Raw genomic sequence first — 27,155 nt, forward strand, 5'->3', positions numbered from 1 at the left:
TTTCCCTGAGAAATTACTTTATACAAGCTACGTGTTTATCCCATCATTCTGGCTTAGACTATACATTAGTGCTATTTTATGTTTCATGTGTTATTTGGTACAGTCTGGCAGGTTATTTTTTGGGGTCTGGGAAGGCTCAAACACTCTGCTTTTGGATAGTGAGAAGAGCCCATACTGATACCCCATATGCACACAAGCATCCCATACTCAGGGCTGGGAAGAATGGAGGGGGAAAGATAGTAGACTTTACTGACTTTGTTTACTTTCTGGTGACTTATGGAATTATTTCTTGTGGGTTCATGAAAGGGGGAGTCAGAAAGCAAGTAAGGAGGAACTGATGAAATAGCAATTTAGGGCAGCAAACAAATAGATCCATTTCCCCATACAAAGCTACAGAACAAGTCATTCTCTTGGCACACACTCCTTTTCCTCTTAAATAATGATATGTTGGAATATGCATCAATGCCTGGATAACTTAATGGTTATAGAGAGAGGGAGGTCATTGGTAGAAACATTTGGATCCTATTTGGCCATTTTAATGCACTCTTCCTTTACGGCACACTTTTGTGAATAACAACTCACTGCAAAAACGAAAAAAACAAAAAGTAGCATACGGGTTTATGGAGTTTAGTTAAGTGGTGATTTATGTGAGTGGAAGGTAGAGTCTCAGGTCCCTACTATGTTAGCAGATCAAGTTGAAACTCTGCTTTGTGTCCCTCAGAAATCCCTTTCTCATGCCTTAAGCCTAGCAAGATCCAAGGAAACAAGAGGTGGTGGAGGTTGGTTCAGTAGGAGAATTTAAACCTTGCATGAATCAGTCCCTAGGTCTAATCTCTGGCACCACATTAAAAACAAGAAAGGCAAAACCAATGGAATGTCATAGATGGTGGAGCAGTGCTCAACTCTAACTCACTCTCTTGTCTTTCACCCACCCCCCAAACACACACATTACAAAATGGCAATAGGGACAGAATAGGGACTAGTGCATATGCTATCTAGGGTTCTGAAAATCATCCCATTATAAATGGTGACAGTGTTACAATTTTGAAATTAGCCTGGGAACTCACAACATTTATGACAGCGTAATGTTGAAAAAATAGAACTTGTCTAAATATAATGGAAAATTTACAATATGGTACATATGTATTATGGGATGTAATGTGATGGTTTAGAAATAAAGTAGATCTTTATGTATGCCCATACTAGTAGTATACTGAGTAAAAACAGAATGGAATGCATTACAAGTCCATTAATTACATTAAAAATCAAATTTATTACATGTTTTTATATAGGTATATTGAAGGATCTAGAAAAAATAAGTACTTTTGAGGGGTTGGGCTAGGAAAAGTAGAAATTTTAATAATATGAAAGTATGAAAAGAACATGCAAATGCAAGTACAAATATTAGCTACTTTTCAAATGACTAGTTTTATTTCTTCTTTCCCTCTTCCTCTTCCTTCCTTTCTTACAATCATAAGCTGAGATAGCTCTGTTGATAAACCAGACATGGCCTCTACCTCCAAAGAGAGCTCTTTACCTAGGGGGCAGACACATAGAAATGGTCTTTACATGCACATGGTAAATGATAGAGGCATTCTGAATAGAGCCAAAAACAGAAAGGCACTTGCAAATTCTCCCAGGTTACCACTCACTCACTCTGCTGGGAGAACCAGATTAGAAGTGTCCTTGAACAATAAACAGGGCACATGGGCGTCCAGCAGTAGGTGGACGAGACTCAGATGGATGAAAGAGACTGCCCCTCCAGAGATTGTGTGTGTGTGTCGGGGGAGGGGGGAGGGACACTGGACACTGTGGTAGTACATCAGATTGTAAAGGGTTGACAAGATCAGATTTGTATTTTAGGTTCCTCTCTGGCAATACTATGAAGCACAGTTTGGAAGAGCTCACTGAGGAGACCATGTGAGTATCCAGACAAGAGGTGACAGGCAATATGGGATTTTTAAACAAGGCAATGGCAGTGAGAACAAGTTGAAGAATGACTTTTCAGGGGCTGGGGGTGGGGGCTGCAAGATGGAACTGGTATGATTCTGATGCAGGGTTAGTAAAATCTAAACACCACTACCCTACCATCCTTTCCACTTTTAAGCTTCTTTCTTGTTGATACTATTAAATACTTCTTGACTTTTTTCTTTGTATTTATTTATTTATTTATATTTTTTTTTTACTTTTTTCTTGTGTTCTGTTATGACATATTCTATAGGCTACCTCTTCAGATCATTTTGTATCCATCAACCACTACTCTGTGCTTTGTTATTTTTTTCTTAATGTGTTCAATCTAGCTTCCACTTAACCCATTCCACTTAAACCATCCCCAGAACTTCACAAATGCCACTTAAAAAATAGTAGAGGGTCTGGGCAGTAGTACACTTAGCTGAGTGCACACATTACCATGCTTAAGGACGAAGGTATGAGCCCCCACTTCCCACCTGCAGCAGAAATTTTCACAAGTGGTGAAGTTGGTCTGAAGATGTCTCTTTTTCTATCTCCCTCTCTGTGTCCTCCTCTCTCAAATTTCTCTCCATTCTATCAAATAAAATAAAGAGGAGAAAAAAATGACCACTGGGAGCAGTGGATTCATTGTGCAGGTACCAAGCCCCAGCAATAACCCTGGTGGAATATATATATATATATATATATATATATATATTTTTTTTTTTTTTTTTTTTTTTTTTTTTACTTAAGAAAGTGGGAGGAAAGAGCAGAGCATCATTCTAGCACTGAGATGAGAGGAACTGAACTCAGGACCTCATGCTTGAAAGTCCAACACTTTACTCACTGTGCCATATCTAGGGCTACAAATGCCACTTTCTATCCTCCAAATATGTGGTGATCTATGCAAGAAAACATTTTCAACCAGGATTATAGCTCAGTGGCAGAGTAGAAACCAAAAGCCTTGGGTTTGATTCTGGCACCATATCTGCTAGAGTTAAGAGATGCTCTTCTCTCTCTCTCTCTATATATATATATATATATACAGAGAGAGAGAGAAGGAGAGAGAGAAAGAGAAAGCAAGAGAGGAGGGGAAGAGAGAGCGGGGGAAAGAAAGACAGACACCCACTTCACCGCTTGTGACGCGACTCCCCAGCAGGTGGGGAGCTGGGAGCTCAAACCAGCATCCTTATGTGGGTCCTTGCGCTTTGCACCACATGTGCTTAACCCACTGTGCTACTGCCCACCCCCTTTTCTCTTTCTCTGAATCATTTTCTTATCTGTCACTCAAAAAACTATTTTTTTCATGTTTTGGAGGAAATGCTAACTTACATGGTTGTCACAAGGGTACATAACTGTTTTAAAAGTAATTTAAATTTTTATCTGTCTGCTGGATGGGGAATTAAAGATACAAAAAATCCCAACAGATCCTTAGTGAGTACTGCTTTGAGAAATAAAGCTCAAAATCTTAAATTCTTCTTCACTATATCAGGGTTTCTGCTACTTCTCCAGTTTATATCAGTATCTTTTCTGTGGGTTTCTACTTTTTTTTCCATATTCATAATTTTCCCACTTGATCTCAAGTTTAACTGCCTTAGATGTGTATGTTTTCATTTCATCTTCTAAGTCACTTAGAGGTAGGGACTGGAATTTTTAATTTTATTTCTTCAATTCCTTTGGGTGTAAGGGCAGTGATTTCTCTATTGAAAGCCTTGGTACAATTCTGCCTCAGGAAGAGAAATGTAAGATCCTTTAGGCTAATTAGTCAAAATTATTCAGATCACCACCTGTGCTTTGGTCTGGGGGCTTCCAAAACAAAATAAAGTCCTTGTTTTGGAAGAGTTCAGTCTGGTGGGCAAGATAAGACACATGAATAGTAGGGCTGGTGTTACTGAGTGCAGAGTATTTTATACAAAATGTAACGTTTATTACTATGCAAGTTCAATGCCCAGAAAGGAAGCACATTTTTTTTGTGAGATCTGTTAAGATTTCTGTATTTCTTTTTTTTCTTTTCTTTTCTTTCTTTTTTTTTTTTTTTTTTTTTGCCTCCAGGGTTATTGCTGAAGCTCGGTGCCAGCATTATGAATCCACTGCTCCTGGAGGCCATTTTTTCCTTTAGTTGCCCTTGTGGTTGTTATTGCCTATTATTATTATTGTTGTTGTTATAGCTGTTGTTGTTCGATAGGACAGAGAGATCGAGAGAGGAAGGGAAGTCAGAGAGGAGGAGGGAAAGATAGACACCTGCAGACCTGCTTCACCACTTGCAAAGCGACCCCCCTGCAGGTTAGAGCTCGAATAGGGATCCTTTCCCTCCTTGCACTATGTGCGCTTAACCCGCTGCGCTTCGCCCAGACCCCAAGATATCTGTATTTCTATTGTACTTGACAGAAGTTTGACCTCTATGTCGTGGGCGTTACCTTTGGTACAGAGATTATAGCAGTGTAGGACTTACAGGACTCCCTTAGTATTTCTGTGGACAGACAATAATATATTGACACATAGTGTACTTAGGTTACTCTCATTTCTGCCAACAAGAACACCTGGCCCCTTCTGCAAATCATCCTTTAAACTCTTCATAGATCAGATCAGGGACTCCTCCAAGGACTCACAGATTCTTAGGAGATGAAAGAGGTTGCCTATTTTCCCACCCAAAGAATTAGGGAGTTCTCTGGAGATTGTGTTCTTGAGAGACTCAGAGAGTCTCTCTCATTTTTTCTCACACACACTCTCTCTGACAGTTGTCTCTAGCTTCTAAGATTCCATTCACTATTTTCCCAGGCAACACATATCTAATTCTGTTCATCTACACATGGTTGGTGTTTAAGTTGGTTGGAAAAAAATATTGAGCAAGATATACTTCCTTGATGCTGACTATTCTCTACAGATAAATAAGTAAATAAATAAATACTGGCCCTCTCCTCCCCTCAAGATCTAGAATCTTCAAAACAGTGACATTTCCTTCCTCTAGACTTTTCTGTGGTTTTATCTTTTTAAAAAAATTTAATTTGATAACACAGAGAGAAATCAAGGGGGATTAGAAAGGGAGAGAAATACCTGCAGTACCTACTTCACCACCTGTATATGGTTTTCTTTCTTCCCTTCTCTCATATAATAGAATATGCAAGTATGGCAGAGAAAGTCTGCTATAGTCACCCCTCTCTATTTTCTAGGGTTTTTGTTGTTTATTTGTTTGAATAATCTCTCTCAAAGTGGTTACAGCTTCCTAGAGTAGATTCAGTACTGAGTGTACTTTGGATCATTACTGAGTCAGGTGTTAAGAACCTCTCATCTCTCATCTAGCACAGGACTTTTCCTAACTCAGCCTGGATCAGTATTCACTCTGTGTAGCTGTCACAAGCTCGTGGTGAGTTTGGGATTAGCTAAAACCACTGACTCCCAGCACTGGGCCCTTCACATTTGAGCAGCTTGGATTCTAAGTGAAGTTGGCTGATTAACAGTAAGAGCTAGAGAGGACAGGGTCAGAAAAGAGAGGCTGGCGCACCACAGAAGACCCCTTTTGGGCTTACGGTCTTAGTGAGGAACAGAACAGTAAGTCACAGATACAGTCAAGCACACTGCATGTTTGAAGAAATCCTTTCAACTCCAAGTACCTACCCCAGATATGTAATTCAGTCCCTCAAACAAGACATGCAATAGGTACTTGCATTTATCTTTTTCATTGTTGGAATTTTCCAGTTAAGTGGCCTCACACTTTGGCCAGATCTTTGTGGAAGTCGCAGCAGTGAAACTTGAGTTAAGAATGGGAGCCATTGCTAATCATTTTCAATCGCTTCAATTTCAAATTTAATACACTTATATGATTTATTAAACACAAGATTAAATTTTCTTTTCATTTAAAATAGTTTTAATTTAAAACTAACATGTCAGAGGGATCACATGTTACTGACTCTGAAATGGCTAATGAGCATTTCAAACATAGCATATACCACAAATAAAAGACTTAGAAAATGCCCAGGTTTACTTTGGTCATTCCCATCCCCTTATTATTTGTTCTTGTATAATATTGAAAAAAAGTCTTTGGAACTCAGAAAATGATATGAAGTTATGCAAAGTCAAAGCCTATGTATGTGGTGTCACTGATTACCAGTAGTGTAACTTCCTCAGTTTATCAAAAACATTCCTTGGCTCTATGAGCTTGCCCTCAGCCCTTTTCTGAAGAGGAAGGTGTATTGTTCTGGGTCCACACACACACCTTAAGTGGTTTCTGTGTTAAGGGCTGGATGTGGGCAAGCAGGGCAGCTTGCAGGCACAGGGGTCCTGGGGCCCCCTTTTGACTATTATAGGTGAAGATTCACCCAGGTGGAGGTTAATCCAGGTCAGAACTGGCAACAGGGAAGGTCTTAGGACGTGCCTAAACCCCACTCCAAACTCATTAGGAGTCAGTGGTGCAACAGTTGAATTCTAGAAGAATACATTTGCTACCCGGGCACTCATGCCCCGTGCATTTTCCTATCTCCCACCCACATCCTTTTCTACTTGTCTGCAAGCATCCTCTGTCCTCCCACGCACGGGTCCTGGCCCGCCTCGCCTTTTCTTCCCGCTGCCCCAGAGGTAGGATAGGCAGAGCAACCCCCAGACCCGGGGGCGCCCCCCACCCCTTACTTTGTTCCCGCGCCGAGAGGAGGTGGGAGGAGCTGCATGAGGCCAGCGCATACTACAGCGGTGGCACAGGTAGCCTGAGGTGGGGCGGGGAGGACCACACCCTCCTTCGGTCACTATAGAAACCATGTCTGCCCTTTTTGTGACTCTGGAGCTGCAAGGACTTGGGCTCTGGGTCCAGTCCCAAATCTCCCTTCACTTCTGCCCCAAGCACACCCATCTTTGTCCTCTTACTCCTATTCTCAGCGACCCAAGTTCTTCACTGGGTGGGACAATAACTGAAGGGATGCGGTCAGGCCGGTGTGGCGCAGTGGTTCAAGTGTTGGGACTCTCAAGAGTGAGGACCTGAGTTCAGCCCCAGTGATGCCTGGTTCTTGTTTTTTCTCTTCTCCTCTAACACTCATTAGTAAACAAAAAATAACAATACTACAGGAAATCCTGAAGGTAAGATCTTGTCCAGAGCTGAGTGAATGAACAGATCAGACATGTCAAAGTATCTCAACACTCCCCAAAGCTGTGGTTATCAGAAGCATTGGGCAGGAGTTCTGGATGCAAGCTGTTAGGTGAACAGCTCTTTTCTTAGACAGAGGCTGAAAGTATGGAAGTTACTGGGCTGGGCAATGGAGCACCCGGTTAAGCGCGCAGATCATCATGTGCAGGGACCCAGATTCCAGTGCCAGCTCCCTACCTGTAGGGGGTCCTCTTTGTGAGCGGCAAAGCAGGTCTGCAGGTGTCTATCATTCTCTTTCTCCCCTTATTAAATTTCTCTCTGTCCTGTCAAATAAAAGTAGGAAAAAAAATGGCCACCAGGAACAGTGGATTCACAGTGCTGGTACCAAGCCAGCAAAAACCCTGGTGGAAAAAAAAAGGGGGTGGTGGTGGGGTGGGGAGAGAAAGAGCTTTCAGATTATATTTGAGTAAACTTTCCCTAGCAATCACGGTAATGAAGTCAGCCAGGTAGTGAAGAATCAGGCTAAGGATGCCTGTTAGGAGTTGTAAGCGGTATTTCAGAAGAAGGGACAGTGAGTGGAGGAAGAGAGCAGGTTTTGGCCAACTTAGGACCTTAAGAGTTTGGTGACTGGAGGTGAGGATCAAAGTGCTGTAGGCACCTAAGTTGAGGGTAGTACCATTCCCTAACAAAGTACAGGAGGGAAAAGTCTTGGGGCAAGGGGAGATGATACTGATTTAGTGATGTTTCACTACATCAAGTTATCAATGGGCCAAGCAATGGGTCTCATGTCAAAAGCAAGGCATGGGCTGCAGATCCCACGTCCAGCAGTCAGTGTAACACAGGGGACCACTGGATTTTGAAATCACCAAAATTGGGCAGGGGGATATAATGGAATCATTATGATTCAATTGTGGGAGATGTGAGGATATATACAAAACAAACCTAGAAAGATGCAGAACAATGAATAGGCAGGGAAGAATGCTGTCATGTAAGCCAGAAAATAAAATGTGGTGAGCAGGGTCTGAGCAGTCAGTCTAGATTAGAGGAGAGGGGGCCAGGTGGTGGCACACCTGTTAGAGCAACAGGTCAACAGGCATGAGGACCTGGGTTCAAGGCTCTGGCTTACATCTGCGGGGGGGGGGGGGGGTTGTTTCATGGACAGTGAAACAGTGCTACAGGTGCCTCTCTTTCTCTCTCCCTCTAATGCCCCCTTCTCTATCAAAAAGTCACCAGAGATAACCCTGGTATGGGGGGCAGAGAACACTGTACAGCAGACTTAGTAATAGAAAGGTCACTGATTTTTACAAGGCCAGTTTGAACTTTGATTTTCTATAGTAACGATTAAGGTAAAAAAAAAAACATGGAGAAAATATGTTCAACAAGCTGGTGTTGGATAATATCAGTAACTAGACAGCTCTTAATGCTTCTTGTTGAACTTCATCATAAATGGTACCTTTCACTATGTAAGTAGAAAATGTTTATTTTTCTTATTTATTTGTAATGAAAGAGAGCAAGAGAGAAAGATACAGAGAGAAATATGCAGAATGAGACCAGAGCACTGCTCAGCTTGGTTTATGGTGAAGCTGGGGATTAAGCTTGGGGCTTCAGAGCCTCAAGCTTGAAAGTCTTCACATTATAGATTCACTATACTCTTTCCCCAGCCCTATAGAAAATGTTTCTCACATGAAGACCCCAAATCTCATCTGCTATATTCTTACCATTAGTCTCATGATCATTAAACAGATTGTTCTGCTTTATATCTTAATGCTTTTCAGCCACCAAACTGAGATGCTACCATGTCATTAACTTGACTTCCCTGGGCAGACAACTTCACCAATGTGTCCTGGAACCGCATCTCCCCAGAGCCCTCCCCCACTAGAGAAAGATAGAAACAGGCTGGGAGTATGGATCGACCTGTCAATGCCCATGTCCAGCAGAGAAGCAATTACAGAAGCCAGACCCCCCACCTTCTGCACCCCATAAAGAATTTTGGCCCATACTCCCAGAGGGACAAAGAATAGAGAAGCTTCCAGTGAAGGAGACGGGATATAGAATTCTGGTGGTGGGAACTGTATCCCTCTTTTCCCACAATCCTGCCAATCATTATTAAATCACTAATAAAAAATGTTTTTCAAAGGGATATGAACTGGGTTAGGTGTGGTGATAAAAGACAGTATAAAAGTATATACTCCTAAGAGAAAAAAGCACAACAGTAATAGGCAAATTCTCACTTTAATGAAAATTCTAGGTTACTTTCATTCACATTAACATCGATATCTCCATAAGCCAACAATTAATCTAAGCATTATACATTTTTAATGGTGAACATGGTGTGAAGAATTTTCATGAAAGTGTTCAGCAGTTGGTTGAAACTCTTACCATAAATATATAATATGTATTACTGGTTGTATTTATAAATATGAATTCATATCTAAGCCTCCTGCAAAGCTATAGTATCTAGTATCATACCAAAAATGAGTAAGTCTTGGACAGCCATCTTCTAAAGTACTAGCATAACATAAAGTGATTATTTTAGCAACACCCTTTATATTTACAACACGTTTATAATGAAATACAGACATAAACAGACAGACATAATCCTATTCAGAAAAAAAGCATATTCAAACTTTTATTTTTATTAAAAGTTTTTTTGAGGGGGCGGATGGTAGTACAGCGGGTTAAGAGCACATGGCATGAAGTGCAAGGACTGGTGTAAGGATCTCAGCTCAACCCCCTGGCTCCCCACCTTCAGGAGGGTCGCTTCACAAGTGCTGAAGCAGGGTCTGTAGGTGTCAACCCTCCGCCGTCTCCCCCTCCTCTCTTGATATCTCTTTGTCCTATCCAACAACAGCAGCAGTGACAAAAATAACAATAATAACAAGGGCAACAAAAATGGGAAAAAACAGCCACCAGGAGCAGTGGATTTGTAGTGCAGGCACCAAGCCCCAGCAATAACCCTGGAGGCAAAAAAAAAAAAAAAAAGTTTTGACAGTTATGACTTCATCAAATGTCACACAATTTTATTTGCTATACAATAACCATCACCTTCTAAACAGGACACATGTACTACAACATAGCAATTGTTTATAAGTTTGGAAAATAATTCTGAATTCTTAATAAAGAGACATTTGGCTGAAGCATGAGACATACTTGCAATAAAACTCACAATGTAGCTTAAGTGACTTAAATAATTTCAGTAATGTCTCCTGGAAGAAATCTTTTACCAAACAAATTCCAAACAGTTAAAACTAAGGTGCCAGAGAGCAAGCAGAGACAGATAGAGACAGCATGTGACTTGGACTTCCTGTTTTCATACAGGAAAACAGGAATGCTCTTCAGAAGGAAATGATATCTCAAGATAATTCTTATAAATTGCTTCATTATAAACTGGGTAGCAATCATTTATAGTACATATTATTATATTTCAACACCGTCCTCAAATATAACCCCAGTTTAAACATTAAACATGTTTTTAAAGCTCTGAATCAAACATCTTGCTGCTTGCACTCAGGTACTAGTGACATTTGGATGCAAAGGTTTAACTCTTGCTAATCTGGACAAGCCGAGGCGAAGACTCTGATTTGGAGACTTAACCGGCACTTGTGCCAGTGGGCTGCTGCTGTTGCTGCTACTTCTGGATACCGCTGGAAAAACAAAAACAAAATCACCCAAAACTGATAAAGTCAGACATTTCTCAATGAAGACCAATTTAGAAGCAAAAGAGAGAGTTGTGCATTACAATCAATATTTATGTATGTATGTATGTATGTTTTCCTTCCCAAGCAGTCACATTCTAGTTTATTCATCTGCTATTTGCTATACTCTGGTTGCCATGAGAATAAAACCACCTCGAGAAATCGACCACACACTCAGCAAGTATAAACCACTGAACAAAACTCAAGTTTATGACTGTTAAGGCTTGAGTCAAAAACATTCTTTCCTTTGGACTTTTATTATCACCCAGCATTCCACAGGCAGATTTCACATAAATTCAACACCTCAAACATGAGTGACAAAAACAAAACCAAAAACACCACAGTCTTTCGGATCACAATCAAATCTATTCCACTTTATACTGCACAGATAACACGTTTATAGGAGAAAGCACCTCCAAAATGAACTCCTATACATCTGAAAATAGATGAATTCTCCCCAAGGCTTAGAGCAGTGTTGTATATCGTTTCTCAGTTTTTGTTCTCAATCTTTTGCACTGCAAGCATTCACATACTCTATTACTTAATATTATCTCCATGAAAAAAGAGCTGTACATACTCTGCTGTAGCAGTATATAGATGAAAAGAATGGAAAGTAATTAAAGATCAGGATGGATATAGTATTGTCTAATTTCATACATGACAACAAAATCATGTAAACTAAAAAACTGGAAAGTTGGGAGTAAATAAGATTGATCACAAAGTAACACTGACTTTATAACAGAATTACAATTTCCAAGGCGGTAGACAAATCTAAAGAAATTTAAGATTATTTATTTACTTAATGAGTGGAGGAGGGGCCAGCGGGAAGAGAGGATCGCAGGGAATGAGGGCATCTGGCATTATGTGGTGCTGGGAAGCTCGGGATCTCACACAATTCAGTCCTATACTCTGCAGCTGAACCACCTCAGTAGGTGCTTAAGCTATTTTCTTGAATCCTGCAATTTTTACAAGTACTCCTTGAAACAATGTTTCTCAATATTAAATTCAAATCTGACAAGTCATTTTTTTCACTTTGTTTTTTTGGTGACCACAGGGGCTTCACTGCTCTGAGCTTGCCTTTTCAGGCAGAGAAAGACCACAGCACCCAAGTTTCCTCCAGTGTAGAGGGGTCAGGCTCGGACCTGCATCACACATTCACTTCAGGTACATATTTTTCTGGCCCCTGTTTTTATTTCTTATACTACAGAAATAACAGCAATTATTTCAACCAGATATTAAATTTTAAAATTTAATAAATGTTCATAGTTGATTACAACTATAGTCATAAGTACTTTTTTTCAGAGCCAGCGAAAGAGCCCACTAGGATAGTGCATGGCTTGGCTATGTGTGCAAACTAGGTTTGAGCCCAGCCCCCACCACACTGAATGAAACTTTGGTCTCATTTACTCTCTCGGCCTTCTCTGTCTCTATTAAAAATATATACATTTTTCTTTCAAGTAAAGGCTTCTAATAACTCCATAACTCTTAACTATCTGAGTGGTCACTCTTAATTGCACACATGTGCTGTATATTAAACAAACTTGGGTTGTTTCTAGTTTCTTGCCATCATATAAATCGCTAAAAAGATAAACACTGACTACTTTTTCTTTTTCTAAATTCTTAAGACTAGGCCAGAGGACAAGACTGTTTGTCTCCTGTCAAGATGCCCCCAAAATCCCCCATATTACCATTAGCCAGAGCTGAGCAGTGCTCTGGTAAAGAAAAACAACAACAAAAGGACTACAAATTTATACTAATTACACCTGCTACACCACAATCCAGACTGTAGCAGAACATACAACTTTATTAGTTTCTAGACAGGTATAAATAGTACTCTTATTATTGAAATTTATTATTTCCAACTATCAGTGCATTTGCAATTCTTTTCATATTCATTTCTAGTTGTATTGGGTGGGGTGTGTTAGTATGCTTATATCTTCAGTTCATTTCCCCATTGGGGTTTGTTCTCATAATTATATAGGGCAGGTAATTAATGAGCAGTCTGAGAGTCAAATCCAAACCCCAAGATACATCATTTATTCTACATGGTGCTTAAAAAAAGGGGGGGAAACACACAATTTCCCCCCAAATATGTGACTTTCACATTAAAATAAGGATCCTTACATCTCTTGAAAAAATTAAATCTGTAAATACCAGGCCCAGAGTCCTACAGGCCAAGAATTAGATGGGTTTCAACTGCAGCTGCTTCCTTCCAAGGGAACATGAGCTTTCAAGTTCAAGTTCCTTTTTTCCTTTCTTTCCTTCTTGGTTTTCATTTATTTTGGATAGAGACAGATAAATTGAGAGGGGAGGGGAAGACGGAGAGGCAGAGAGACACTTGCAGCACTGCTTCACTACTCATGAAGAGCCCTCCTTGCAGGTGGGGATCAGAGGCTTGAACCTGGGTCCTAGTGCATTATAGCATATGCACACAAGAAGCTATACCACCACCCAGCTCCTTGTTTAAGTTTCTTTATTCACTCAGCCTGCTCTTTCTTTCACTCAATGAATTTATAATTATTTTTTAAAATATTATTATATTTATTTATTCCTTTTTGTTGCTCTTGTTTAATTGTTATCGTTATTGTTACTGATGTCATTATTGTTGGATAGGACATATAGATATGGAGAGAGGAGGGGGAGACAGAGAGGGGGAGAGAAAAACAGACACCTGCAGACCTGCTTCACTGCCTGTGAAGCGACTCCCTTGCAGGTGGGGAGCCGGGGGCTCGAACCTGGATCCTTACGGAATTTATAATTATTTTGAGCTTTATGATATGGGCACTTTACCATTATTATCTTTAAAATTTTATAGTCATGGGCAGTGGTAGATAGCATAATTGTTATGCAAAGACTCTCTTGCCTGAGGCTCCAAAGTCCCAGGTTCAATCTGCCAGACCACCATAAGCCAGAGTTGAGCAGTGCTCTGGTAAAAACAAGTAAATAAATAAATTAATTAAAATACACTGAGGATTTAATAAGTCCTTTTCTTCTCCAAAAAAGATTTTTAAATGTGGTCCAGGAGGTAGTGCAGTGGATAAAGCACTGAACTCTCAAGCATGAGTTCCTGAGTTTAATCCCTGGCAGTACATGGATCAGTGATGTCTCCCATCTTTCTTATTAGTAAATAAAATCTTTTTTTTTTTTTTTGAAAAAAAGGCTTTTTAAAGTCCTAGGTCTTTTAAACAAGAAAAGACATTAATGGTTGGTAATATTGCCTGATACTTAAAGATGCTGAAATGGAGACTCAGAAATGTCACTAACAGGAAGTAAACCTGAGTATACCTGGAGTGACTTAGAGAAATGGGGGGCAAAAAAAGGGAAGAGATAGAAAAAGAAAAAAAGAGAAGAAATTAGGGAGGAAAAAAAGAACTGGGTAAAAAAAAACAGAGATAGGACTAGTTAGGAAACCACAGTAGTACTTTGAGTTTTAATAGTATCAAAAAGGTCAAAGAATTCTCAAAGGTAATACTGAAACCAAGCTCTGGAGCAAAAGAAACAGGGAAATCAAGTTTGTAAGACTTGGAGACTGAGCTTTCCAGAGCATTTGTCAAAGGTTAGAATTCCCATGTACAGGCCCCAAGGCTTCAGTTAAGACTGTGAAAGTCAGCAAGTCTGGAATAAACAGATTTGCTGCCAGAAATACATGTCAGAAATCAAATGTTAACACTCCTTGACATGGCAATTCTACTGCTAGAAACTCATCCTAATGAAACAATCAGGGTGTACCCAGACTTCTAAGTTAAGGATGCCTTAATTTATTGTGACTTCATTTATAGCAATTAGAAAATAGAGTAGACATTATGGATATAAGTGATGGATAAATAGAGCAAAGATTTCAAGGAATACAGGGAGATACTTATACAGAAACTAGTGAGCATTAGGGCTGGGCAGTGGTGCATCTGGTAAAGAGTACAAGTTACAAGGTCCACAGACCTGGGTTCAAGCCTCTGGTTCCCACTTGCTGGGGCAAGCTTCGTGAGTGTTGCAGGTATTTCTCCACCTCTCTCCCTCTATATTTCTCCCTCTTTCTCAATTTCTCTGTTTCTATCCAAATAAAAATAAAAGAAACTAGTAAGCATTTACAACTAGGGGGAAAAAAACAACCCCCTACCTTTGATCAAAAAAACATCCCATACCTGGGGGGACCCACTTAGGCCTCTTTCTTTCAGCTGAAGGACTGCAGATTTGCAATGATCTCCTCGTGGCCTCTGAAGAAAGAGACACCTTTTGTGGTGAGGGCTGACGTTCTGATTTGATGGCAGCTGGAGGAGAGTCTGCTGAAGTTGCTTATTTGGAAATTTAAAAAAAAAAAGAAAAGTTTGTCATGGAAGAAAATTTATCATGCATGTGTAAAAATTAGAAAGCTACATAATAAATGTTAGGGGAAGATGACCAGAGGTCTCTGAACTACAATTCCATCGGGAACCAGAGAAGAGGGAGGGGGGAGAATAAAAGGCAGGACACTCAGAAGTAGGTGTGGCTTAGAAGGGAAGGCAGGACCATAGACAAAATGGACAAATATATATATAGTTATAGCAGTGAACCCATATCTTGAACTTGGGGGAACTAATGCAGTTTCCAATGGAAGGAACAGGGATACAGAACTCCAGTGGTAGGGAAGGTGTAGAATTACACCTGTTATCTTCTAATTTTGTAAATCAAACTTAAATTACTAAAAAAAAATATTCTGAACAAATCTTACCCAAAATATCACCTTTGGATTTGGTTTTCTTTTTCTTTTGAACAGGGCGTTTGACTTTCACTTCTTTCTTTTTAATCTCTTTAGCTTTACCTTTTCTCACAGTAAAGTTTTCATCACTATCATCACTTTCTCCAAAGTCAGAGTCCTCCTCAGAATCTTCACCTAAAACAGAATACACACTTCATCTTTGTTCCTGAATGTCAGGCTTTCATTTCCTTAAACCATGTCCAGTTTTTGTACTACAATTTGTGCTAGAATTAGGGAAACAACAGATGAGACCCTCAAGGAAAATACTAGCTACCTCAAGGTAATTATAGAACTGAAAGCTGAAATAGCTGAGCTAAAAGGCCAATTAGCATAACAAGTTAATACTATAACTGAACTGAAGAAAGAAGCTGAGGGAAGAGAAAGCAGATTAACAGAAGCAGAAAACAGAATTACCCAGACAGAGGATGAGCTAGAGAAAACTAAGAAAGAGGTAAAAGAGTTCAAAAAGAGATTGAGAGACACTGAAAACAACCACAGAGACATATGGGATGATTTCAAAAGAAATAACATTCACATAATTGGCCTACCAGAGAAAGAAAGAGAGGGAGGGGAAGTAAATATCCTAGAGGAAACAATAGAAGAAAACTTCCCAGACCTGAATAACAGAAAGGACATCAAGATTCAAGAGACCCAGAGAGTTCCAAACAGAATCAACCCAGACCTGAAGACACCAAGACACATCACAGTCACAATGAGAAGAAGTAAGGATAAAGAAAGGATCCTAAAGGCTGCAAGAGAGAAACAAAAAGTCACATACAGGGGAAAACCCATAAGACTATCAGCAGACTTCGCCACTCACTCTAAAAGCCAGAAGAGAAAGGCAAGATACCTATCGAGCCCTGAGTAAAAAAGGGTTTCAACCAAGGATAATATATCCTGCTAGACTTTCATTCAAACTATATGGAGGGATCAAAACCTTCTCAGACAGACAACAGTTAAAGGAGGCAACCATCACCACACCTGCCTTGAAAGAGATACTAAAAGACCTCTTATAAACAAGAACATCACTATAATACTTGCCATAGATCAGAGAAAATAAAGAATTGTTGAATAATGGCACTACAATATATTAAATTCATAATATCAATAAATGTCAATGGATTAAATTCACCCATTAAAAGACACAGAGAGGGAGGATGGATCAGAAAACAAAACCCAACCATAACTGCTTGCAAGAATCCCACCTGACCCAACAAGACAAACACAGACTTAAAGTGAAAGGATGGAAAACTATTCTACAGGCTAGTGGACTACAAAAATAGGCAGGAAGAGCCATTCTCATCTCTGACACCAATTAGACTTTAAATTAAATAAAGTAATAAAAGATAGGCAAGGCGATTACATAGTGATTGGAGGATCAATCAACCAAGAAGATTTAACAATTATTAACATCTATGCACCCAATGAGGGACCATCTAAATAAATCAAACACCTACTGAAAGAACTACAAAAATACATCAATAGTAATACAATAATAGTGGGAGTCTTCAACACCCCACTCTCACACTTAGACAGATCAATGAAGCAGAGAATCAACAATGAAACAAGAAAATTATATGAAGAGATGGACAGACTAGACCTCCTGGACATTTGCAGAGTCCTTCACCCCAAAAAACTGGAATACACATTCTTTTCAAATCCACACAGCACATCCTCAAGCACAGAACACATGTTAGGCCACAAAGACAGTATCAACAAATTCAAGAGCATTCAAATCATTCCAAATATTGTCTCAGACCACAGTGGAGTAAAGCTAGCATTCAACAACAAAAAGAAAATTACAAAAAGTCAAAGAATTTGGAAACTCAACAACATACTGCTTTAAGAACCACCGGATCAGAGAGGCACTCAAGCAAGAAATTCAAATGTTCCTGGAAACAAATGAAAATGATGACACAAACTATCAAAATAGTTGGAAACAGCTAAAGCAGTACTGAGAGGGAAACTCACAGCCATACAATCACACATTAGAGAACAAGAAAAAGCTCAAATAAACAACCTTACACCACACCTTATGGACTTAGAGGAAGAGGAACAAAGGAACCCTAAAGCAACCAGAAGGACAGAAATCACTAAAATTAGAGCAGAAATAAACAACATCGAAAATAAGAGAACCATACAAAAGATCAATGAACAACCTATTCTTTAGTCCATAATGTTTGTCAAATAAAAATTAAGAAGTCTGCTACTGTGTGTGGGTGGTGTAGTAAAATATGTCAGACTATATCCTCTGATTTGGCACAAACTTATGATTTACTTAGTTTGGTTTTTAATTCACAGATCATTATATTTTATTCAAGAGTGCTGTGTTTCAAATTTGCCCTAATTTCTGAATAACTCCGAAAACAACTATCATAGCACATACCTTGAAACATTCCATGAATTTATACTTACAGAAAAAAAAGTCTGAGATGCTCCATGATTTACCGCAAGCAGCCTAGTAAGCCTTTTCTACAATGTTGTTCCTTGCAAGGATCATTGAACCTTTTTGTAAGCATATTTGCTAACCCATTGTTTTTACCCTTCTACCAGTCAAAAATCAAATTTAACTCCTTTAGCTTGCCTAAACATGACTAATTTTTCAAGCAATGGCTTATTGGTTATTTTAAGACCAAGATTCTTTTTCCCCACAAATGAATGCTACAGCTAAATTTAACTGTATTGCAATCTTTAAGCATCCACTTACAATCTTTGAGAAGTTTATATTGCATTTTATTATTTTTTTTAAATAATCTATTTCTTTATTAATGAGAAAGATCGGTTGAGAGAGAAAGAACCAGACATTACTCTGGTACATGTGCTACTAAGGGATTGAACTTGGGACCTCATGCTTGAGAGTCCAATGCTTTATCCACTGCACCACTTCCCGGACCACTATACTGCATTTTCATAGGACTCATTTTGAGGCAGTATATAACTTACCAGTTGTGAAGTCTGGTTCAGTGTCCTCAGCACTATCACCATCACTGCAGTCTTGAAGAACCTTCCTCTGCTGTACTACAGCTTTTGATGCTGCTTTTCTTTTCCCCTGAACACCACAAAAATCATCTTCCTCAGTAATCTTATCCAAGTCTTCAGGAGAGGATAAAAAAATCAATGCTGAATTACTGTGACAGGAATTATGAAACAAATGCAGCCACAGACTTCTATATTTTACTTTGCTTAGATTCATCCATTCTCTGCTTCTATACATAGACTACATAACTCATTTAGAGACAAGTAAACATCACTGCCCTGGAACAAAGTTTGGTCTAAGGGTAAGTCCAAGACCCAACTTGAGTCTTTTTTCCCCATAAATTTTAAAAATGGATCTGTAGCCCCTTCTATCAGTGGTCAGCAGCTATCAACTAGAACATACAGGTAGGCATGACCTTCTGTTAGGGAAGAAAAAAAAAACAGATAAAACACAACAGCATAAGAGAGGTAAAGGGGGTTTTGGCAGATTTCAAGACCTTGGTTCTATCTAGTTTCAGGCATTTGAATAAAAGCATGGTTGATAGGAAGGTAATACGGGGGTGGGGGTTGGTGCACCTGGTTGAGCGCACATGTTACAGTGCATAAGGACCCACAGGCCAGTTCGAGCCCTTGGTCCCCACCTGCAGAGGGAAAGCGTCATGGGTCATGAAGCAGGTGTCTCTGTCTCTCTTCCTTTCTATCCCTTCTCCCTCTCAATTTCTGGCTGTCTCTATCCAATAAATAAATACAGATAATTTTTTTTAAAAAAAGTAATATTAATACCAAAAACTCACCTAAATAATCACTGGCTACACTGCAGTTGGAAATGTGGGGAGACTTATTTGTTGTTTCTGCTTCACTGCTGCCACGAATTTCAGTGATTTCCGTGCCTAAGTATATAGAAGAAGAAAAAAGATTTAGATGATCTTTAATCAACCAAACGTCTAGAAATAGAAAGATCAAGGACTAGAAAGATGGTGCAATGCAGTAGAGCACAGAATCTGCATGCCTGAAGGCCCAAGCACTGCCAGATGCTAGAGCTGAGCAGTAAGTATTCTGGTCTCCAACTCTCACGATTTTTTTAAAGGAAAGAAATTGCTAGACTACAGTAACATCTGCATAAAGATAAACAGTTTAAATTCAAATGAGCATAGTGATTTTACTGGGAGAAGCTAGCATACAGAAGTTTGCTCTGAAATCAGATTTCTTTGGACTTAAATTCAAATCAGGCCACACTTCGACTGGTTATAGGACCATGGGAAAGTTGCTTATCCTCTCTAAGACTCAATTTCCTCATCTGTAATGTAAAAATAAAAATTAGGAATTAGGATCAAATGTAGAAATTAGGATCACATGTAGAAAATGCCCAGTACATGGAAAATAGGTTATAAATATTAACTGCTTGTGCTTTTGCTAGGCATGCCCTAGCATACTTCTGCTAACAGAAGACTTCAATTACTGTCACACTTGGTACCATTAAATCTTATTGTTATAGGGACCAGGTGGTGGCACATCTGGTAGAGTATATACATAACAGTGTACAAGGACCCAGGTTCAGGCCTCCACTCTACCTGCAAGAGATAAGCTTCATGAGTAGTGAAGCAGGTCTTCAGGTGTCTTTCTTTCTCTCTCCTTCTCTATTTCCTCTTGCCCTCTCAACTACTCTCTGTCACTATCAAAAATCAATAAACAAAATATTTAAAAATTTCCAATTGCTATAAAGTGCATTATTTAATGAGAAGTAATATGTCCAAGGAAATTCTGCTATACACACTGCAGTCTCTTATAGGAGATGCACTACAGTTTCTCAATTTTATTGTTTTTAAAGATTTATTTATTTTATAACAGGAAAAGGGGGTGAGGGAGAAAGAGAGAGAGAAAACACACACACACACACACACACACACACACACAGCACCACTCTGGCATATACATTGCTAAGCAAAGGACATGAGTAAGACCTCACACATTCGAGCCCTGTCCTAGTACCCTCCTAGTCAACTCCTTAGCTGCATTTTTGTCAGTTTTAGTATGACAATTCCCTTTTCAAATTTCTTGGTTCTTGATTACTAAAAGTTCCCCTAACAGCACGGTCTCATTTATTTCCAAGTAGGATTTGACAATGATTTAAAAATCTATATTTTTAAACAAACTAAAACTTTTAAACTAAACTAAAATTTCCTCTACTATAATGTAAGTCAAAAAGATTTAATCAAAAAAACAAAGCAACAACACTGCAGCAATCTGGATGTCTTTTCCAAGAATAGTGATTTCTGTTGCAGAATATCAATATTGCCAGCTACAGTTTTCTGAAAAATCAAAGGAGAAAAATCCACAGAGAAATTTATAAGTCCTGTATATCTTCAGTCTGTTGAGCTTGCTAATCAAGTTATTGTCTTTAATCTTTGTAAATGACAAAGTTACCATCATCTGGTCACATTTAATTAATTTTAACTCAGAGAGTGAGAGAGAAGGTACATTGTTAGGATGTATAGATAAATTCTTTTTTTTTTAAATTTAATTTAATTTAATTTTTTTTTTTTTTCTCCTCCAGGGTTATTGCTGGGCTCGGTGCCTGCACCATGAATCCACCGCTCCTGGAGGCCATTTTTTCCCCCTTTTTGTTGCCCTAGTTGTTGCAGCCTCGTTGCGGTTATTATTGCCATTGTTGACGTTGCTTTGTTGTTGGATAGAACAGAGAGAAATGGAGAGAGGAGGGGAAGACAGAGAGGGGGAGAGAAAGACAGACACCTGCAGACCTCCTTCACCGCCCGTGAAGTGACTCCCCTGCAGGTGGGGAGCCGGGGGCTCGAACCGGGATCCTTACGCCGGTCCCTGCACTTTGCGCCACGTGCGCTTAACCCACTGCGCCACCACCTGACCCCCTATAAATTCTTTACACACACATACACACACACACACCCCATTTCAATATCCAGTGTGTGGAAAGATGTTATTTTGACATTCAGGCTCGTCACCCACACCTTCAAGTTTACTCTAGGTGTTAGGAAGAGATGTATGTTGTGAATATATTAAGCTTATGCTGTTTAATAAATAATCAGATTCAACTCTGCCCTCAGCAAATCACTTCATTTATAGTCAAATGTATTACATTTTCATTCTACTCTGAATCTCATCTGAAGAAAGAATGACAAACAGAATAACAAGGCTTTAAAGTTAAACATACAGAACAGAGTTATTACTTTTATCTGGAGATTCTTCCACATCAATGGTAACTGTTGGAAGCTGCTTCACTGATAGAGCCAATGCAACTTCTAAGTCTCTCTGGTAAAGCTTGTCATCTAAAGCCATCCTAAAATTAGACAAACAAAACACTTATGAATTTGTAAATGGCAACATTCGAGATTATCTTCAATCACTATTTAAGAACAAATACCTTGACAAAACGTTTCTAAAATACTAAAAGTATAACTGACTTTGAATGTTAGGACACCTACAGTGTAACAGCGTTACATTATTTCTAACAGAACAGCTGTGAAACAAGAGCAGCATATGCTGCTGCACTTCCTTTTATTGTCTCTCCTTCCTATTAGCCCTGTCTAGGCAAGAAGCACCTACTCAACTGAGAATAAAGATTTGGTTCAAACAACTCTGTTTACTTAGTGCTCCCCTTACTTTTCCAGAACCTTCCTAAATAGCTATTATAGCTCCTACCTTAACATATAATTTTGTTTTCTATCTACTTCTCCCATTCTACATTTTAACCAATCTGTCATCAGGTGCTTACTGTGTATGAAGCACTGCACTAGAGAGGATGCGTAAAGTACCCTCAAGGAGTCTGTAATTAATGAGAAGGGCAGGGAGATAAGATGGACTACTAATGTCCCATAAATGCAGGTGATAATGTCTCCTGTTCAACATGGCCAAAAATTCACAGAGAATATTGCCATGTTTGGCAATATGCTGGATCAAAGAACGCGCACCAGAGAATTTTAAAAGATTTAAATCATGTAGCATATATACTGTGCTCATAAAAGAATCAATGAATACTACGAGATAGGCAAGACAGCCATAAATATTTCAAAATGAAATGGAAAAAAAATAAAATGGAAAAACTCATATGCCAAAGAAGAAATCATAAAAGAAATCAATCTGAATGAGGAAAATACAAGATATTGAAATCTATGGGTGGCAAGCTAATGCTGAGAGAAATGTAGATAGATAGATACCTCTCTCCCCCATCTTCCTGTCCTTGCTCAAGTTCTCTCTATCCTATCCAACAACAATGACAGCAATAACAACAATAATAACAATGATAAAGAACAAAGGCAACAAAAGGGGGAAAAAAAGCCTCCAGGAGCAGTGGTAGTGTGGGCACCAAGCCCCAGAAATAACCCTGGAGGGAAAACAAACAAACAAATTCTAGAGGGGTGGAGTGGGTGGGACACCAGGTTAAGCGCATAGTATGAAGCGCAAGGACCCATGCAAGGATCCCTGTTTAGCCTTTGGCTCCCCATTTGCAGGGGGAGTTGCTTCACAAGTAGTGAAGGTGAAGCAGGTCTGCACGTATCTTTCTCTATCCTTCTATATTCCCCTCCCCTCTCAATTTCTCTCTGTCCTATCCAATAAAAATGGGAAGAAAAAAAAAGGCCACCAGAAGCAGTGGATTCGTCATGCAGGCACCAAGCCCCAGCAATAACCCTGGAAGAAATAAATAAATAAATAATAAATAAATTGTAGATATAATGAACAAGAAAGAAAATTCTAAATGATAAAGATTGGGAATTAAATTTCTGAAGCTACTATGAATAATGCTTCTATTATGTACTGATTTCTATGTGAACATATGTAATCACTTCTTTTGAATGTATACCTAGGCTGGGACATATAATAAGAGTTTATCATTTTGAGGAACTGTCAATCTATTTTCTAAAATGGCTGCAATATTTCACACTCCCACTAGAAAATGTATGAAGTTTTCAATTTCTTTCCATCCTCAACAAGTAGTATTGTCTTTTTAATTAATGTCACCCCTGTTTTAGTTAAAGTGAGTCTGAAGTTCTATCTCCTTGTGTCTCCCGTTGCATTTCCCTAATGTCTAATGATGCTGAGAATCTGTATTTACTAGCCATTTGTGTATCTTCTTTGGAGAAATGGTTATTCAAATACTTTACCCATATTAAAATTTTGATGATTAGTCTTTTTATTGTTATAAGAGCTAGAATTCATACATTCATACATTCTAAATACAAGTTCCTTATCACTTAAATGATTTTTTTTTTTTTTTTGCTTCTTTGCTATGCTTATATTATCTTATGAGGTGCCAGAGAATGTACCCATGCAGGGACTTACTTATCAGGAATACTGCTAAGTCAGTTTCCTACTCAAGTTTTTAAAGAAAGAAAGGAGGGAAAGAGGGGAAAGCATTGTTCCACTGTCTATAGAGCTACCCCTGGTGCTGTCCTTAGTGTTCCTATGTGGTACTGAGGACTGAACCCAGAGTCTGGCATGTGGAAGGCATGCACTCTGCCTGCTGAGTTAACTCTTGGGCCCTCTTTAAATGTAGTATAAGCAGGTAGAAGGTAGATCGCATAATGGTTATGCAAACAGACTCTCATGCCTGAGGCTCCAAAGTCCCAAATTCAATCCCCTGCACCACCATAAGCTGGAGATGAACTGTGCTGGGGGGCGGGGGGTGTAGTATAAGCGGCTCAAGAGCAAAAGGAAGAGGAAGAAAAGGAGGAACAAACGATAAGAATGTCATGGTATAAATCTATGTTAGTCAAATTTTCTCATATTTGCAGCTGTAAACAGTTGTGTGCTCTATGTTCATTTATTAATATTCCTCTTCTTCCACCCTGCCAGTTGCACACTCTTCTTTTAGTACTAACAAACTGATTCTCATCTGTCTAGAAATGGTAGGATCTTCTCAATGCAGGTAAACCTCAGTAAGATGAAAATATTTTTATTTACGAAAAAATGTATAGTTCTAAATTGTATAAAACTGTCACTGTAAATATTTAACAAAGTAATCTTGAGATTTGAGAACTTCAGAAATAGATGACAGATCCTTTTAAAATAAATTCTAATTTTTATCCTTTGTAGTTATCATGGTCTAAATACTTAAATGAATATTTATAAGTGTAGCTTTCTTTTATAACTTTGAAAAAGTTAATGGTTTATCAGTGTTTTCATATCAGCACTGAATAAGACTTATGACTCCAAGGGACCGGGTGGTGGTGCACCTGGTTAAGCACACATGTTACAGTGCTCAAGGACCCAGGTTTGAGCCCCCAGTCCCCACCTGCATGGGGAAAGCTTCACAAGGGGTGAAGCAGGTCTGCAGGTTTCTTTCTTTCTCTCTCCCTCTCTATCTCCCCTACCTTCTCAATTTCTGGCTGTCTCTATCCAATAAATAAAGATAATTAAAAAAATTTAAAAAAAAAAGACTTATGACTCCATGTTCTAACTTAAACTAAAAGTTCAAATAGATTTCTCTTTAACACAGAGGCTATATATTTACTGTATATCTTACCTCTCACCTTTTTTTAGGGATTTCTTTTTGCAATAGGATGTCTTCTTTCTGGACATTCTTCAATTTAGGGTTTGATTTTTCCTTTGCTGTCGTTTTGGGTTTCTTGTTCAAGGGTGGGGTTGTAGAAACAAAATCATCTAATTACATGTGAAATAAAAAGAAAAGAACATATGAAATTGCTTTTCCCAAGAGAGATATAAAATCGTAATAGTGTATGTTAAAGTTTTAAAGGTCAAACAAATGATTTCAATTCCACAATTAAATAAAATGCTAGCACCCACTGCTGAGGGAACAGCTCCAGTGAGAACACTGAACTGGGATACCTGAGGTTGCTGGATCAAGTCCCTGATTCTGCATGTGCCAGAGTAGTGCTCTCTCTTCTCTTATGTAGAACTCTCTCATACGTAATAAATCAAGAAAATTAAATCTTAAAAAAACCCAAAAACTGTTGGGTGGAGCTGGAAGATAGCTCACTGGGTAAAACAATAGTCTTGGCAGGATTACAGCCTGACATTGAGCCTGTCCACGATGTGGGAGTGCCATCATCCTGGGAGAAGCTCTAATGCTGTTGTCTTTCCCCTCTAACATCACACATCATGATGATCTGGCTCCACTAGGGAAAAAAAAAAAAAGTTGGCATAAGTTTTTTTTCATTTGTACTCAGCTTAGTTTTAGTGGCCTTCAATCTTGCAGAAAAAAAAATAACAAGAAGGGCAACAAAAGGGAATAAATAAATAAAGAAAAGAAAAAAAAGAGAGATGGGGTCTCTCTCAAAAAAATATTAACAAGAAACCTGCAGCATCAATGAAGCTAGTCTATATTGTCTCGAGTAATTAATTAAAAGCCTATATAAATATTAGGAAAATTATTTACATTGCTTTAGAATTGTATCATAAGCCAGCAAGGCCATGGAGACAAGGGGATGCTTTCTGACTGCACTTAGTGTCCACTGTTGCTGGTGGTGGCAATGGTTCATCCTCTCTGGAAAGTCTGGAGATTCCTTAGAACAGTAGAAATGGACCCACCATACAACCAGCAATTCTTCCTCTCCTGGGGATCTATCCACAGAAAACAAAAAACACATAGCCAAATACATCTATGCACCTTTATCCTTTCATAGATGTACTTTTTGGGGTGCAGAAGATGGGAGGTCTGCATAGCATGACATGAGTGAGGTAATATGGAGCAGAGCGGTAGCTGGACGTGTGTTGGCAGGTCGATCCATATCCCCTTGCCCCCAGCCTTTTTCTATCTTTCCCTAGTGGGCTAGGGCTCTGGAGAAGTGGGACTTTGGGACAGACACATAGCAGCACTATTTTTAATAGTCTGAATTTAGAAACAACCCAAATACCCAATGACAGATGAACGGTTTGTGACTTCACTAAGTTGTGGCATATATGCCATGGACTATTACTCAGATGTAAGAAATGATGAAATCTCTTTTACTACATCTTGGATAGACCTTGAAGGAATGATGTTAAGTGGGATAAATCAGGAGAAAGAGAAGGAATCTGGACCTCACTCATAGCCGGAACTTGGGAAGTAGGAATGGGAAAGTCTGGGGTAAAACTTAAGACTAGCCGTGGGCTAAAGAAGCAGAGTCCATGATTCTAAGGGGAAGACATGGCAGGGGGTGAGAGGACACTGGGACCCAGTGAAATGTGGTGGACGAAGATGTTAGTTGGTGGTGGGTGTGATGTGTGGAAACCTATCCTGGGAAGGTAAGAAACTATACACACATGCCAACTGTCTGGTAAATCATTATTTCCTTCCCAATGAAGTGATTTCTTAAAAAGTGGAAAGTCATATTGATGAAAATTTCATAACTCAGTCAAATATTTTCTTTAGAATATCCTTTTAATACATTAGCCAAGTTAAGAAAAATAAGAAATTGGAGGGCAAGGAAGGAGTTGCTATTCAAGATGTAATGTAGCAGCATTATTTTCTCTTTCTATTACTACAATGACCTTCCTATGATCCTACCATAGTAACTTTTCATTTTCTGGCAGGAGGGATGCTCTTTCTCATCCATTAGTACTCTCAGATTTTTCTTCCCTATCAACCCTCAGCACAGAAGCAGTTCTTCTGTGGACTCTCAACCTGAAACGGAGGCTGTTGTAGCTTTTTAATTCATTCAAGGTGGGTATATTACTTTCAGGTTATATTGTAGTCTTAATCATTTACTTTGGTTTTTTATTTTAATGTAATTTCTTGCCACCCTGGTTATTTCTGGGC

General features: G+C 39.0%; 1 protein-coding gene across 3 annotated transcripts in view; it reads right to left on the reverse strand.

Moving 5' to 3' along the window:
- Positions 1-9,237: 9,237 nt before the first annotated feature.
- RAD51AP1 (RAD51 associated protein 1) overlaps positions 9,238-27,155 on the reverse strand; it is a 31,639-nt gene continuing 13,721 nt past the window's right edge. Inside the window, exons 3-9 of one of the 3 annotated variants that reach the window (XM_016189621.2) lie at positions 24,928-25,057; positions 21,628-21,737; positions 19,219-19,314; positions 18,392-18,541; positions 15,422-15,583; positions 14,856-15,005; positions 9,238-10,665 (exon numbers count right to left, since the gene is read on the reverse strand). In XM_016189621.2, the coding sequence (XP_016045107.1) occupies positions 10,529-10,665; positions 14,856-15,005; positions 15,422-15,583; positions 18,392-18,541; positions 19,219-19,314; positions 21,628-21,737; positions 24,928-25,057 (935 nt within the window). In that variant the 3' untranslated portion in view covers positions 9,238-10,528. Of the gene's footprint in view, positions 10,666-14,855; positions 15,006-15,421; positions 15,584-18,391; positions 18,542-19,218; positions 19,315-21,627; positions 21,738-24,920; positions 25,058-27,155 lie in introns of all 3 variants that reach the window. The other 2 variants (XM_060190252.1, XM_060190253.1) reach the window with 2 other exon arrangements.

Source organism: Erinaceus europaeus, chromosome 4 (genome assembly GCF_950295315.1).
Source record: "Erinaceus europaeus chromosome 4, mEriEur2.1, whole genome shotgun sequence".
Taxonomy (NCBI): domain Eukaryota; kingdom Metazoa; phylum Chordata; class Mammalia; order Eulipotyphla; family Erinaceidae; genus Erinaceus; species Erinaceus europaeus.